This window comes from Medicago truncatula, chromosome 5, assembly GCF_003473485.1.
Source record: "Medicago truncatula cultivar Jemalong A17 chromosome 5, MtrunA17r5.0-ANR, whole genome shotgun sequence".
NCBI classification, from domain to species: Eukaryota; Viridiplantae; Streptophyta; class Magnoliopsida; order Fabales; family Fabaceae; genus Medicago; species Medicago truncatula.
The window spans coordinates 20,066,124-20,082,216 of record NC_053046.1 but is presented as its reverse complement, the minus strand read 5'-3'; the positions used below and the strand labels follow the sequence as shown (position 1 = coordinate 20,082,216).

Here is a 16,093-nt window from a genome sequence, read left to right as displayed (position 1 = left end):
ATGAGTCAGATTAATCGTCCACCATTAATGGATCGAAAACCGATGCAAAAGTCAAAAAAAAAAACTAGAATAACGTTATCAACACATCTTTTGTCTTATATGTAAAAAAAATAAAAAAAAACACATTCTTTAATATGTATTTTGCAATAGATATTTTTAATTGATTAAAGTTTAAATGAGTTTCACCAAATTTATATGGGATAGATGCACATAATTTCGTAATATCCATGTAAATTTTAACTATTAAAAAGATTGTGTTAGAAAGTGTTTTACTATCACTCCCAGAGAAAATATATTACGAAAAAAGAGAATAATTGTCTATAACAAAATCTATTTTCTTCATCAATATAGGGTAATTGATCATATCTTATGATATATAGGCTCCATCGAAATCTCCACCATTCATTCAAAATTAGAAGAAAGAAAAAGTCAATTGGCTATATAAAGAAAATTAGGGAAAAAAATGGATATCCTTTTTTTCAACAAAGATCTAAACTCCTCTCATCAATATAAGAAAACAAAGTTGATCACTCAAAAAGACTATACTAATACTTTTTAGTAGATTGATGCTCTATAATATCCTGAATTAAGCATGAAATGTTGAAGTAAGAAGAACCTTCATCCACCTCTAAAGTCTTTGTAGCCATGTTTCCAAGTTCTTTTGCTCTACACCTCCTCTTTTCTCCCTCTACACCTCCTTCCATACACATCTCTATAACTTCAACAATTCTACTTTTCTTCACCAACACCCCAGTTTTCTTTTCATCACCAAACCTTACTGGAACCTCAACACCAATTCTAACTCCAATCTTCAATACTTGCACAATATATTTTTCATTTAAAAATTGTTCAGCAAATAAAGGCCATGTAATCATTGGCACCCCAAAGCATACACCTTCAATTGTTGAATTCCATCCACAATGTGTCAAGAATCCTCCAATTGAAGGATGAGAAAGTATTAAAATTTGTGGTGCCCATCCTTTAATCAAAAGTCCTCTCCCTTTAACCCTTTCCTCAAAATTTTCCTTTATTAACCAATTTTCTAGCTCAAAATAATTTTCACCATTATTTGTAACCACCCAAATAAATGGTCTATTTGATGATTCTAAGCCTAATCCAATTTCTATTAATTGTGAAGAAACAAGCCTACATAAGCTACCAAGACAAACATAAATAACTGACCTTGTTTCCATTAAGTTAAGCCATTCCAAGCATTGTTTCTCTTGAATAGAAGATTTATTTCCTCTTTCAAATTTATCCAAATTCTTTTTATTGCATAAAGAAACTGGACCTATGCAATAAACTCTCTTGTTCATGACTTTCTCATACTCTTTAGCACACCCTTGTTCTAATTCCTCAAAGCTATTTACAACAATTCCATAAGAAGACATTTCAGCTTCATGCATTTTGTTTCTATAGTCATCAAGATCATGAAGTGGAAAAAATGTTCCTGGAAGTTGTGCTCTTGTTATCTCAATTCTTTGAGGCATAACTCCAGGAATCACAAAAGGATCCGAGTCGGAGTCAACGGAACAATGAGCATTGTGTAGTTTGATGTTATAGGAGCTTAGTAATGAGAAACAAGACATGCCATGGAAAACAAGTCTTGGAATATTGAACTTTTGTGCTGTTAAGATTGTCCAAGAGATGCATTTATCTGATATAATGCAACTTGGTGGAAAAGTATGGTTTTTGAGGTAATTCTCTAAAGGCTCTTGAAGCATGTGAAGTGCATTGTAGAAGTTTCTGAGTAGGTTTCTTGATGGTAAAGCGTCGAGATTTTCGCAGTCTAATGGAAGTTGAACTTGTTGACATGGAAATGGGATTTCAAGGAGGTGAAGTTGAAGGCCTAATTTTGTTGCTCTTTGAATTATGTTGTGAAATCTTGAAGTGTTTTGAGGTGTTGTGACTAGAGTCACCATCACACTTTTCTCTGCTAAGATTCTTGCCATGTCTATCATTGGGATCATGTGTCCTTGAGCAAATAATGGAACCAAGACAAAGTGAAGGTTCTTGGTTTGAAAAGCCATTGCAATATGTGTTGATTTGGTAGTAGTTAAGCTTATATATTTATGGTCACTAAATCACATACTCTATAGTATTTAATCAAAGCTTTGTATTCTATATAACACTTTTCTTTTCTTGGGTCAAGTAGCTTAATATGTTATAAATTCACTTTTAAGGTGAACAGACGAAGAATACGAGGTTCGAAAATCGAAACTTGATCCATTGTATATATAACACGATGTTCTTACCAATTGAGTTATGCTCTGTGTATTTTGATGTCAAATTTGACAACAATTATATTTTGCCCAATTGCTATAATTATTTATAATTGAGTCTAAACCTAATACATATTTTATATATTTGAGTATGAAATCTGAATATCATAATGTAAATAAAGGTGTTAAAATCACATGGCTCATGAGATTGGTTTGGTATAGTCTCACGTATACACAGCAACGATGACCTTGACTTTGAAGAGTTCAAACGTGGGCATGCATTCCACTTGTTACATTTTGGTTTACTTGGTATTCCTTTTCACATTCCAAGAACATTTATACACACACACAAATATATATATATATATATATATATATATATATATATATATATATATATATATATATATATATATATATATATATATTTTGCTTGACTTACAGTAGATTACGCGTTCATTAGGTCAACTGTTGCCTTGAGTGACAATCCAGCAAAACTAATATTGTAATTTGTATTCCTACTACTGTATACATTGTAATCTGCTATGTAGTAATTAAGAATGGTTTTTAAATGTGTTCCACTTGTACATATCATTTATTTATAATTTTTTTTATAAAAATATATAGGCTTAATGATGTGTTTCGTCCTTGCAATTAGGTGTCATTTAAAAATTAGTCCTTGTAATCGCTAATCGCAATTTACCCTTGCATTGTTTAATCATTTAAAATTTCATCCTTTGACCAACTTAATCACTGCTACGTCATCAAATTAGCAAAATGACATGGGAATGGACAAAAATACCCTCGTCATCCATTCGCGAAATGACATTTTTACCCCTATCTTCATCTTCTTCTCATAATAAAGACGAGGGTATTTTTGTCCATTCCCATGCCATTTTGCTAATTTGATGACTTGGTAGTGATTAAGTTGGTCAAAAATACCCTCGTCATCCATTCACGAAATGACATTTTTACCCGTCTTCATCTTCTTCTCATAATAAAGACGAGGGTATTTTTGTTCATTCCCATACCATTTGCTAATTTGATGACTTGGTAGTGATTAAGTTGGTCAAAGGACGAAATTTTAAATGATTAAACAATGCAAGGGTAAATTTCCAGGATTAGCGATTACAGAGACTAATTTTTAAATGACGCTTAATTGCATGGACGAAACACATCATTAAGCCAAATATATATTAAAGATTCCACGACTCCAATGTAGTAAACTAAAAAGAGTCTTTAGATAAGTCCACTAATATACTCTAACATGTGCATTTAATAAATAAATAAATAAACATTGATAATAGCAAAAATCACATGAATTTGAGATGGTGGAACCAACTTTTATTTACTTTTTTTCTTAATTTAATCTTGAGACTCGTTAATTGCTGAAGAGAAAAGGTCATTTTATAGTTGCATGTAACTAATGAGTACCCAAATTTTTCTTTCTTCAATAAGGTCCTTAAAGATTGTGGTCCTTATTAAGTAAATGACTCCTCGTTAAAGATGCTCTAAGAGCACCTCCAATAAGAAACTCACCCAACGTTATTATGTGGGTCCTATTAAAGTCACGTCATCTTAAAACATGTTACTTATTTTATAATCCAAAACTTTAAAAACTCATTTTGAGTCCCACAATGAATAACGTTACTTCAGCGAGTAACAGTTATGCCACTGTGGCGGACCACGATGAATGGACCAACAAATATACTATGTTTTGGGCACTCCATGCTAGCGGACGAAACAAAACTCCAGTCACTGGAGTTGCTCTAAATTGATTGTTATGTTGGTATTTTCCTCTTCATCCGACAATGATCTTAAGTCTGAAAACTCCTCCAACTCTTTCAACTTCTATCTTAAACAAGTTGAATATAAGATCTCTTTATAGTAACATTTTTGCATATCATAAAACCGCACTTGGATTGATTTGATGGTGTTGGCTTGGGATCTTGGTTGGAGCATGCTCTATCTGATGCCAATTTGATGCCAATTTGGGTTGACTGGTTTAAGTTCTTAAAAAATAATCATTTTTGTAATCATTACTTGAAAAAATTAGTATTTATATTTTTCTTTTCATATAGGTTATCTTCATGTATGTTCAAGACATTGTCGGACGTTAAATGTAGACACTCTTTTCTAATGGGATTTGAATTTTGATTCACTGTGGAATATTAATCTTTTCCGTTACACAATTTTTATTTATATTAAAATTAGTACATTAATTAATATTGAGTATTTTTTAAAATTTTGTTTTTACTTATTAAGAGTGTTCATTTTTTTTAAGAAGTTAAATTAACTCATCCAAATAATACAGCTATAGCGTTCGTTTTCTATCTAATGTTTACCGTTTACAAGTTTTCATATTTTACTTTCAATATGATCTCTCTCAAGTTACCTAACCATTCAAAAAAGGATAATATTTCATGTACACCTTTTTTTCCATACATACATTATACCACCCCATGTGAGAGTGTGTGAGAGACAATAAATGTGAGTTTTTTTGTATGTGGGGATCACATGTCATAATTATGTGTGGGTGTTCAAGTGGTATATGCTACCTAAAGTGGTCTATGTATCATTACTCTTCAAAAAACCGTGACTATATGTTTTTATTTTTTTATCTTTCATAGTTTGACTAAATTGCTATGATCGTCACAATCTTGCATTAAATAGTCGTTTTAGTTTTTAATCGTAAAAGTCCGTCAATTTATTTCTTCAACTATACTAAATAGAAAATTAGTCTTTTGAAATTATCAAAGAGTATGACTATCAATCAATTCTGTCCTTCCATCAAAATATTTCTTTTAAAAAAGACAAATATTGACTTCAATAGTCTTTTGATACATCCAAACAAACAGAACCTTTAGAATTATGGTGCAAAATTAAAAATAAGATAAAAAAATAAAATAAAAAAGACTAAGCTGATTGATATATTTCAATTTAAGGGATTGTTATTTCTCAAACTTAAAATACTAAATTGACAACACTTACATATACAATCTCTTTAAAAAAACAATAAAATTTACCGCACATCCAACAAATACATATACATCAAGAGATTAAAATTCATCTAAACATCTGGATGGAAACACCTGCTCTCAAAAATTTACAACAAAAGATTGAAACAATGTTCTCGACAACAAGGATATTTCAAGGTCTAGTTCGTCGTAATAATCTTTAGTCACTCAGCAAATGAGTGATACTAATCTGACTATCTGTCACCCAACGCCAAAGATCATGCTTCTCATGACTCATTCTTCACAATTTAATCAGCCTGAGATCATCTACAAATTTTAAATATGCAAAACAACAAATAAAAAATACCGCATCTATTTGATAGAGATACCAAATAATCACTGAAATACCTAATAGGCTGTCTCCAAAATGATAAATCCCTCCGCAAGCAAATCACACTTCTAAATTCTAATCAATTAAGATGATCGGTTTTGAGAAGAGATGTGCTTTATGCCCTTGCAAGGAGATTTTATGGAAGATAAATAAATTTGGCATTCCCATATAATATTATGTGTAAACATAAAAACAACTCATTCCATGTTATTTTGCTTCTAAGTTGAATGCAAGTTCAATTTCCAATTCATTGAATTCATCAATTTCTATAAAAACTTACAAAAACTTACTATTTAAGTTTGTTACTCTTAGGGCACTCATTAGCATTTCTTACAAGGGAAGGAAAAGCCGAGATTGACCATCTTTGGACGTTTCTCCCCTTTAGTGTTTTAATGCAGCTGCTGCAAAAGTGTCTGCAGCATCTGCATCCGCTTCTGCAGTCAGTACCTCCTTTGTTGCCTCTTCAGCTTCCGCAATGGCGGCTTCCGCTTTAGCAACAGCTCCAGCAGCATATGTATGTGGCTGCCTCTTGTTCAGACATGAACCTTATCATTGCTAACTCTAAGTCTATCCCATCCATGGACCTTATCTTTGCTAATTCTAAATCCATCTCAGACAGACTTCATAGTGATAAATTTAGAATTAGAAAAGATGAGGTCGATGGATGGGTGTCTTCCTACATCTGCGTTTCACCTGAAATATAAAATTCAGCCCAAGATCTCTAATTGAAACAAGTAAATATGACATCCAAATGTGAAAATAGCATCCAAATATAGCTCGAAGTAAATGTGCAAGACTAAATCAAGAAAAAAATATTGATTCCTTCCTAAAATACAAAGAAAAACTATTTTCAATTCACGTCAAAAGCTACTAATTCTGACCAAGTCTACATTAAAAAATGTCAGAGTTGTATGCTAGAATCTCTGCCTAAACCCACAGCCAGCAGTTGTATCTAACTAATCGACTAGAGAGTAGAATAAAACAAGTAACAGCATCAGCAATAACACTTTATTTCAAAAAGATATAAGCAAAAGCCGGTCAAACAAAGTTTATGTATTTGGACCAAATAGATAAACTTTTTTGACCAATTATTACATATATTTGAGACCAATTAGTATGATGTATTCTGAAGGAAAAAAAAATATACAAAGATTGTTTCTCGTCATTTCAACTCGATAAGTCACTATTTTTCATTTTAACTCGACATCTTTTCTTTATGTTATAAAATGTCAACAACTTTGTTATCCTTTTTTATCAAAAAATATCAACTTGTAAAAAAAAAATTATCAAATTCATAAACAAACCAAAATCTTCATCATAGAAACCTAGATTTCATTGAAAAAATCCCATAAAGAATGATACAACATTGGCATTTTGTAACAAAGGATTAAATCGGGAAAAAAATATATAAAAAAAAAAAAATGACGAAATTGTTACCTGAAATGAAATTAAGTTACGGGACGAATTATGTAATTTTGCCTTTTTTTTATATTCAGTTATTACATCATCATATCTGGCCAAATTTCCACTCCGCAGACTCGGACCTACAGTGAAATAATTGGTAATACCATGGTTTGTCTAATTTGTAGGGTTTGGGGCCGAACTCAACCCCTCAAAGCGGCTTGTAAGGTGAAGATTGCCTAGACATTAGAAATTGTATGTAGGCCTTATTTCCCACCAATGTGAGCCTTGAGATTTTTCTAATACACCTGCTCATGCCCAATACTACTAAACTTAGTTCATAGATAATACGGTGGCCCAATAATGTGTCTAGGATAGACACTAATACTTCTAAGGTGAGGATTGCCTAGGCTTTATAAGCTCTACCTATGCCTTATTTCTAGCCAATGTGAGACTATTGATTTTTCCAAATACTAATACATCCACTATGATTTTGTATTATTAGTGCATGAACCAGTAAGATATAAAACAGTACTATAACAGGTCAGCCTCTACTATAAATGGGATATACACATTTCAATCTCATTAAATACTCATGTTCTTACATTAACCGATAGGATAGGGTTGTAAAGTGCACCCACGCTGCTGATTGAACAAAAACACAAACAAATGCAAAGCTGAAAACAAATGCATTTGTGAAAATTATTATTTTATGTTTGCATCAGATGCATGAGTTTTTGAAGTCTGCCGGTTTCCAGTATTGGTAATACAGAATACAGAGTGATAAACTTCAACTTATGTTAAACACAGACAATATTGAATGAGAAATATAAAATATACAAGTATCCGACCAAAAGGAATGCTATAACACTTTAGTTAGTATTGTAATTGTAATAATCAATATAATATCATTTCTTAACCACATAAGATTTAGTTAATTGAAAGTAGAAATAGCATCATAGATCTCATTATACCACAGGGGACATTCGACGCACCTAAGGCTCTAGATGCACCAAGTTTCTACTCATAGAAACCACGAGTCACAGTAACCAGGTTTCAAAAGGCATGGAGATGTTACACGACACTTCATGCAAATTGGCTCACTTGTCTTTCAACACAATGGCTCAATATCCGACCTTTTTTTTTTTCAAACTAGCTCTGCTTCATGATGACCCCCGACTTAGCAAAATCAAATCAATTAAACAATTGCATAATCAATGTTATTATATGTAGTAGATTATCTTTACTTATTTATTTTGTATTTGTTAATTTTCTTTTCATATTTCTTACATTTTCTTCTATACAATTCTTAGTACAATAAAGAAGGATAGTTTCTCGTAATTTATACACAGAACAAGTGATATCCATATACCAATCTAGCGCCCTAGCGCATGAGGCTCCCACAAGAGGCAAAAAAATCCAAATCAAAATATTATCAATTGTGGAGACAAATACCATATGGTTTAAAATTCAGTTTTACCTATTTTTTTATTCATTTTTTAAAACTCTGGATCCGAACAATCTAAGGGGTTCAATTCCACCGTCCACTTATGGGACTCATTCGAAGTGAGAGCAAAGCTCTGAATAGACTAGCCAAGTGGGTTTAACAAACAAAAATGGAAGCATAAACTACGATTGTATCAAAGATCAGTTTCTTCTACACAATTCCTAAGAGGCCTATATTTAATATTTAAATAAAAGAAATACGGAATGAAGTGTGTGGAATAGCGATGTATTCCCATCATTTACCTCACTCTCCAACTCGCACTTATCTTTACCAAACAATGTTTTCAATTTAGCATCTGCAACAACCTCTTCTTAGTTGCCTCTTCGGCTTTCGCTTGGACACTTGGCAAATTCTAATCCATCCATGGACCTTAGCTTTTCTAATTCTAAATCTATCTCGGAATTCATTGGAATTCATAGGGATAGACTTAGAATTGGAAAATATGAGGTCATGTATGGGTGTCTTCCTTCCTATACCTGTGTTTCACCTGAAATATAAAACTCAACCCATGAGTAACATCTCTAAATGCACAAGACTAAATCAAGAAACTGTTTTCAATTGACAAAAAAATCTACTAATGTTGACCAAGTGTACATTAAGGGTGTGTTTGGATTGAGGGTTTAGGAGGGGAAGGGAGGGTTTACTTTTCATTTTTAAATTACGGATTATATACATGTTTTTCTAAAATAAATTAAGTGTAATTAAGTGTGATTGAAATATTATATGATCGCTTATCATGTTAATATGTTAACTTTTTAAAAAACATTTCATAGTGACCGTAATTTAAAAATGAAAACCGAAGGAATAACTCCCATTCCCTAAAAAGCCTTCCCTCACGTTTCCTACTAATTCCCAAACAAAACCCCATAAACATATAATCAAAAGTTGAAATTTTACACAGTCGTAACACATTCACAAGTTTTACACAGTCGCAACACAAAACATATAATCACAAATCTGTCGTCTATCGTGGCAGAATCGCTTCTGTAACGCAATTCTCATATGCCATGCCCTTTGCAAGAGCAGAAGGCAAATCGGAAAATGAAAAGGAAAAAGAAAATCGCTTACTTGCGGAATTGCTTTTTCGCGGCTCCGTTTGGATCAGTGCTTCTTGCGGCGCTGCGCAGTTTCTATGTTTTTGTAGGGCTTTTTGAGTTTCTCATGTCAAGAATTCCACGGAAAGTAAATACTATTTATTAAAAACAATTACTCCTCATTCCTAAAGTTCTATAATGTAAGCAAACGGATCTGGTTCAAAATTCGTATCAGATATATTAACTTGTGTTAATATATTTTTGTTTACATATTAGAATGGAGAGACTATTTTAAAATTCTGATACATTGAAGACTATTGTCACTACTCAAAATACATTCAGGATCAAAATGGCTGTTATATCAAAATGACTATTGTGATTATTATTGCAAAACTAGAATTGAGCAATTCAACTAATCATCTCTTGAAACATTTTGGTTATTCTTTCGTGATTTTGTCGTCTTAGTGCGACGTTGTTTTGTTTGTCGTCTTTGTACGGCGTTGTTTGTCTTTCCCCTCTTGTTCAGGTGTTTGTTCGGTTATTGTTAGATCAGCTTCGATCTAGTGCAGATCCAATCAATGACTTTGGCGTCATGAACGTTGCAGATCCAGATGCATGTCTATTCCGAAGATTTTAATATAGTCATATTTGTAGGCTTATGTACTTTGTCATTTTATGCTATTAACATTGATGTTGTGAGTTTGTTCACATATTCATTCTTATTGTTTTTAGCGAATTTGTATTGCATCGATACACTCTATCAATTTGAATGAATGAGTGTTGAAGCTTGAGTTATATGTTAAATTTATAGTTTTATTTGAATTATGAAATGAAAAGAAAAAAATTACTCTCCTTCGATCTAAATTATGTAATATTTTGAGCATTTTATACGTATCAAAAAATATAATTAATTTTATATGAAAAAGAGATATTACGAGTTGTTTTACCAAATTGTCTTTAGTAGATGATATGTAAAAGATAAATTAAAGAATTCAAAACGAGAAAGTAATAAATAGTTATGGGTATTATAGAAAAAGTAACGTCCCCATGAACTTAGCTTAGTTGGTAGGGATATTGCATAATTTATGCAAGGGCCGGGGTTCGAACCTCGGACACCCCACTTCTCCACATTTAATTGTGTGAGCTCTAGCTACTAGTCTACTAGACCAAATATTGAAATAGTTGTTAAAAGAAATCATGCACATAATACATATTTATCATAGGGAAGTACACTATAGATCTCCAACCACTGCAAAATTGACACCAAACGTTTCCAAAATAATCACACACCAGGAAACATGATTGACCGGTCCCTCCTTTCCGTAGCCACCCGAGCATAAAAGCGACCTTTGATGAAGAACTCCATGTGTGAGCCAACTTATCCTTAGTTTGAAGTCTTTTATTAAGCAATCTCCATGCAAAAGTAGATACTTTGAGAGGCACGCCTTATTCCAAATGATATTAGTAAACATCGCTTAAGCTTGCGGGACATTAGTAGGTAGCAGGTTGAAAACACCCTTTACCGAATAACCATGAACTAGATCGTGTTTCCAGAACAAAGAATCCTTAACATAATCTTGCAAAATAATATTATCCAACAAATAACAACACTCTCCCACCAAATCCTCTTCATACACAGTCTCCTCGTCCAAGCCCACCATTCTCCCTCAACCCCCCAACATAATCTCTTCATCTTAACCACTAAAATGTGGGGGAGTGTTGTTATCACCCTTTACCTAATAACCATGAACTAGATCGAGTTTCCAGAATAAAGAATCCTTAACAAAATCCTGCAAAATAATATTATCCAAGAAATAACAACACTCCTCCACTAAATCCTCTTCCTACGCAGTCTCCTCCTCTAAGCCCACCATTATCCCTCAACCCCCAACCTAATATCTTCAACTTAACCACCGAAATGTTAGGATCGACATGAAGATAAAAAAATCGACTAAATCTAACCTACAAAAAATAGGTTAAAAAGGTGATTTTGACATTCATCTTTTGATATTTATTTTATCTCTTCTATGAAAGTATCTATTTTTTGAAAGCTACTCTTTACAACTTTTTATTTGAAGTTATTTTTAGATTTTTTTGTCGATTCAGATTTTTTTTAAAGTTGTGACAAATAGATACAATACTTCGTTTTAAAAAAAAAGTAATTTTTTTTTATCTTGAAAAATGTTATAACAATAGACCTCATATGCCTCGTTTATTACAGGATAAAATAAAAATTATTATAAAAGGTCGTTTGTCATAGCTTTTTGAAGAAAAAAAATCACTTAATTTTAATTTTTTTTAATCAATTTTAAGAGTATTAGTTTGTTGCAATTTTTATTAAAAAAATAATCAAAATCTAAAAAAATCTTAAAACAACCTGGTTTCATAATTCTAATCATATTCGCAATAGTTACATAGAAAATTCTAATAATTTTCCCATCATCACTGGACGACAAATTTAGTACACTTCTAACCACCATTAATTTTTTGGCACGTCACTGGGTATTGTTGATAAAATTAATAAATGTGCATCTTATTTAAAAAAATTTCAAACAATCTCAATATTTATAAAAAAAAGTTGTAACGACGCCAGATGTTCATTCCGAGCGTGGCCGATTTGAGGATGTGTGGTTGAAACAAGTTCCGCTTAAGGTTTCTGTCTTTGCTTGACGACTCCTCCGCAATCGAATCCCTACTAAAGACAACCTTTTCCATCAGCGCATCATTTCTTTCGACGACACTTATTGCACTGCCGGTTGTGGTTCTTCCGAGACCGTGGATCATCTCCTATTTCAGTGTCCTCATTTTGGTTTGGTGTGGCATCGCATCTATCAGTGGCTAGGCATTTCGTTTATTGCTCCGGCGTCCATCAGTGATCATCTATTTCAGTTTTGTCATTTGGCGGGGCTCCCGCGTGCTATTCGCTCTTTTCTGACGGTAATTCGGATGGCTATTGTTTGAGTTATTTGGAAGGAAAGAAACAACATGATTTTTAATCAGAAGATTGACACCTTGAATCATTTAGTAGATAATGTTAAATTTATGTCTTTTTCTTGGCTAAAGGTATATAAGCCTACTTACACCTTCAGTTATCATGACTGGTGGCAACACCCTTTACCGTGCATGGGTATTTTGTTGTAGCTTGGTTTTGGTTTTTTTTTTTTTTTTTTTTTTTCGGAGTGCTCTTTTATGGCACCAGACTTTTAGCTGTATTTTTTTATGGGTGGTTCTCTTTTGCACATCTTATGCGAGATGAATCATCTTTGGTGATCTAATATATTCCATTTTAGCTTGTTAAACAAAAAAAATTATAAATATATTGAATATTTTTGAAAAGATCACGCGAACAAAAAAGGAAACAAGGGTCTAATTGATCCTGAATGATCAAGATATTTTAGTCCTGGATTAGGAAAAAGATTGACTTCAAAATTAAAATATAGTCAAGTTTGATTCGTAAAATATAGTCAAGTTTTTTTTTGGTAAAACCTCTGAAATTTTTTATTTATTTTTTGATAAAAATATAATCAAGATATTTTAAAGGGTGCAACAAAATGAAAGTGATATTATTCAAATGAGATTTTTTACCCTTTATAAAAAGTCTCATAAATTGTTAAAAAAAAAAGTCTCATAAATAAAATAAATTTTGATAGAGTATCAGTATGATGGATTTAAGTGGTTTTTAGCAAAATATGTTATATAAATACTACTCTCAAACCCTTGGTCTTTAATTTGTTTTCTTCCACCATACATATTTCATTCTCTCTACCAAAAAATACATAATTTATTCTCTCTTCCTTTTCTTCTGCAGGTACGTTCTTATTCTTCTTGATTCAATGTTTTTCTTATTTTTTTGCACTTTATTTTAATGTTTTTTCTTTCTTTTAGTAAGTAGTGATGATAGCAAAATAATGTAGGAACAGTTTAATGAAATAGTTGTTGCTCAATATTTTTCCATGGCTTCGTGTACGTTCTTATTCTTGTTAATTTTTTTGCACAAGGTTTTAATTTTTTTTTCTTCCTTTAAGTTGTGTTTTTTATTTTTTGAAGAAAAAAACACACACTACTTAGAAGGAAAAAAAACATTAAAACCTTCTTTAAGTTGTGTTGATAGCAAAATCGTGTAGGAATGATTTAAACCTTAAGCCAAAACTGGATAGAAAGATGAGTATTTGTTGAATAAACAATCAATTTAGTCAGTAAACAATCAATTTATTCCAACGCTGTATGATTTTAAAATATAGTAATTTATTGCTCTCGCCTTTCTAATTGGAGGGAAAACATCAAAATTTTGTAGTAAAGGAAAAAACATTTAGGATTCTATTCCGTTCTTTAAGCTTATTTTTTCCGAGGTAATTATGTATAATTTTGCTTGTGTTATTAGATACTACCTCCGTCCCTAATTATAAGACCCTTTTGGAAAAAAAAATTGTCCCTTTTTATAAGACCCCTTTGCTATTTCCAACTACATTAATTATTTCTTTACATACATGCCCCTATTAAATATACATATTTTTCTTCAATCAACAATAAATAACATGTTGAAAACATAAATCATCTCTCTCTTAAAGGATAAAATTGTAAAAACAATACTAATTACAAACATATTTAATACAAATATCCACTATCTTAATTCCCGTTATTTTTTCAAAAGGGCCCTATAATTAGGGACGGAGGTAGTACTTGGTTATAGTTATTTCCTATTAAACTAGATTACTTGTTTTACAAGTTACCATAGTTAGTGTCTTAACCATAGTTCTAGCCAATGTTTTAAAAAATGGCCCGTTAACGAGAAAATGGACGCAACAAAAAGGTATATGTAGCCACCCTTACCGTTTTCCCAGTTTTTACATAGTGACAAAAAAAAAAAAATCACAACGAAACACTGTTACAGTCGCGACTAAACACCACTATGTCTGCAACAAAATGTCGTTCATGACAATATACAAAGATTCCTGTTATTTTTCAATTTAGATGGATGAAAATCATATCTTTATTACAGATTTGAACATAAATTACATAATTTTATCTCCTTTAGGCTCTTTCTCTAATTGAAAATTTCAAATCTATCTCTAATTTAAGTTGTTTAAGTTATTATACATTATTTAAGAGTAGTGCGTTGTTGTGATTAATTCACACCATGACAATCGCAATCCATAACACATCCTTCGCAACAACTGAAATCGTAGAATCTTATACAAGACCGCGACCGTTATTCTAACTAACTTTTGGTTATAGTTAGTTATGATTGGTTAAGGGTAGTTATAGATCAGTTAGTTGCTTAGATGAATTTTCCCTTCAATTATTTGGTTTTCACATTGTATATATACATGTACTCATATCCACTCTAATCAATGAATTCAATAATATTTTCTCAATTCAATCAATCTTGTTAAACTTTCCATATGTGCTGGTCTGAATGTGATTGTTGCTGCAAGAGCTTACTGATTTTGATTTCCACATCAGGATAATTATTTGCTGCTTTATTAGGCCGTGGAGCATAACTCAAAGTGAAGATGCAAACTAGGAGAAACCGTAGTCGAGAATGCTGTTCTCCTAAGGTTTCAGGAGCACAGAGAAAGGCCTCTGAAAATGGCCAAGTAGCTGATTTAATCAAGTCTTCTGGAAGAAAAAATAATGAATCTTCTTGCGCTTTTGAGGATAAAGATGCTGAGCAATGGCCTCTAAATCTGGGAACTGAAGCAGTTGATGGTGGTTCAATAGATATCGAGGGTAACCAGCAAACTGTAACTCCGGCGACTATGTTCTCTCCTTGTCTGTATGATTTTGACGCTTACTCATTCATAAAAACCTTACCAGAGTTGTCAGAGGTTGTTCCCACTTTTAGACAGATGTTGCTACCTAGGCAGACTCGAGGCTGCCCTCCTACTACTCTTGTTCTCGGCTTGGATGGAACTTTGGTGCATTCGACACTAGTAAAACCTAAGGAAGACCATGACTTAACTTTCACTGTGAGTTTTAATTCTGTAAAGGAGGATGTCTATGTACGCTATCGTCCTCACCTAAAAGAATTCCTTGACGAAGTTTCTGGTATTTTTGAGATTATTGTATTTACTGCTGGTCAAAGAATTTATGCTGACAAACTCTTAAATAAGCTTGATCCAAGCCGGAAGATATTTCGTCATCGTTTATTCCGTGAATCCTGTGTTAATGTGGACGAAAAATACGTCAAAGATTTATCAATACTCGGTCGTGATTTAGCACGTGTTACAATGATTGACAGCTCCCCGCATTCATTTGGGTTCCAAGTGGAGAATGGAATACCAATTGAGACTTGGTTTGCAGATCCTTCAGATAATAAATTGCTTTCATTGATTCCTTTCTTGGAGAGTTTAGTAGAAGTTGATGATGTCCGAACCGAAATTAAAAACAGGTTCAACCTCCAGGAAAAAATTGCTGATGCTTATTAGGTGCAATGGATTTCTTGTCTTAAGAATAAATTGTGCAGCATTTTCTTTTTTGATGAAGTTGTAATGACAACATTATTGAACCAGAAAAGAGGCTTATGAGAGTGTTAGCATGTCACTAATACATTTAGACCTTTTGGTAAAATTTGATGGGTA

At 32.3% G+C, this 16,093-nt stretch overlaps 2 protein-coding genes and 1 long non-coding RNA gene across 6 annotated transcripts; 1 reads left to right on the top strand and 2 right to left on the bottom strand.

Moving 5' to 3' along the window:
* Positions 1-384: 384 nt before the first annotated feature.
* Positions 385-2,226, bottom strand: LOC11423436 (UDP-glycosyltransferase 73D1). The gene has a single exon (XM_003614135.4). The coding sequence runs from the start codon at positions 2,028-2,030 to the stop codon at positions 546-548; it is 1,485 nt and encodes a 494-aa protein (XP_003614183.1). The 5' UTR covers positions 2,031-2,226; the 3' UTR covers positions 385-545.
* Positions 2,227-5,124: 2,898 nt separating this feature from the next.
* LOC25494670 (uncharacterized) lies at positions 5,125-9,756 on the bottom strand. 3 transcript variants are annotated; one of them, XR_005646210.1, is made up of 3 exons: positions 9,547-9,756; positions 5,588-8,965; positions 5,125-5,496 (listed from the first exon to the last, which is right to left on the bottom strand). It is a non-coding gene; the product is annotated as an uncharacterized lncRNA (long non-coding RNA). The 3 variants fall into 3 exon arrangements; XR_005646209.1 differs by having other exon boundaries at positions 5,125-6,263; positions 8,721-8,965; XR_005646208.1 differs by having other exon boundaries at positions 5,125-8,965.
* Positions 9,757-13,184: 3,428 nt separating this feature from the next.
* Positions 13,185-15,963, top strand: LOC11435839 (CTD small phosphatase-like protein 2-A). 2 transcript variants are annotated; one of them, XM_003614131.4, is made up of 2 exons: positions 13,185-13,320; positions 14,976-15,963. In XM_003614131.4, exon 2 carries the CDS (start codon positions 15,026-15,028, stop codon positions 15,938-15,940), a length of 915 nt encoding a protein of 304 aa, XP_003614179.2. In that variant the 5' UTR covers positions 13,185-13,320; positions 14,976-15,025; the 3' UTR covers positions 15,941-15,963. The 2 variants fall into 2 exon arrangements, with proteins under 2 accessions (XP_003614179.2, XP_039690527.1); XM_039834593.1 differs by having other exon boundaries at positions 13,263-13,320; positions 15,000-15,963.
* Positions 15,964-16,093: the final 130 nt, after the last annotated feature.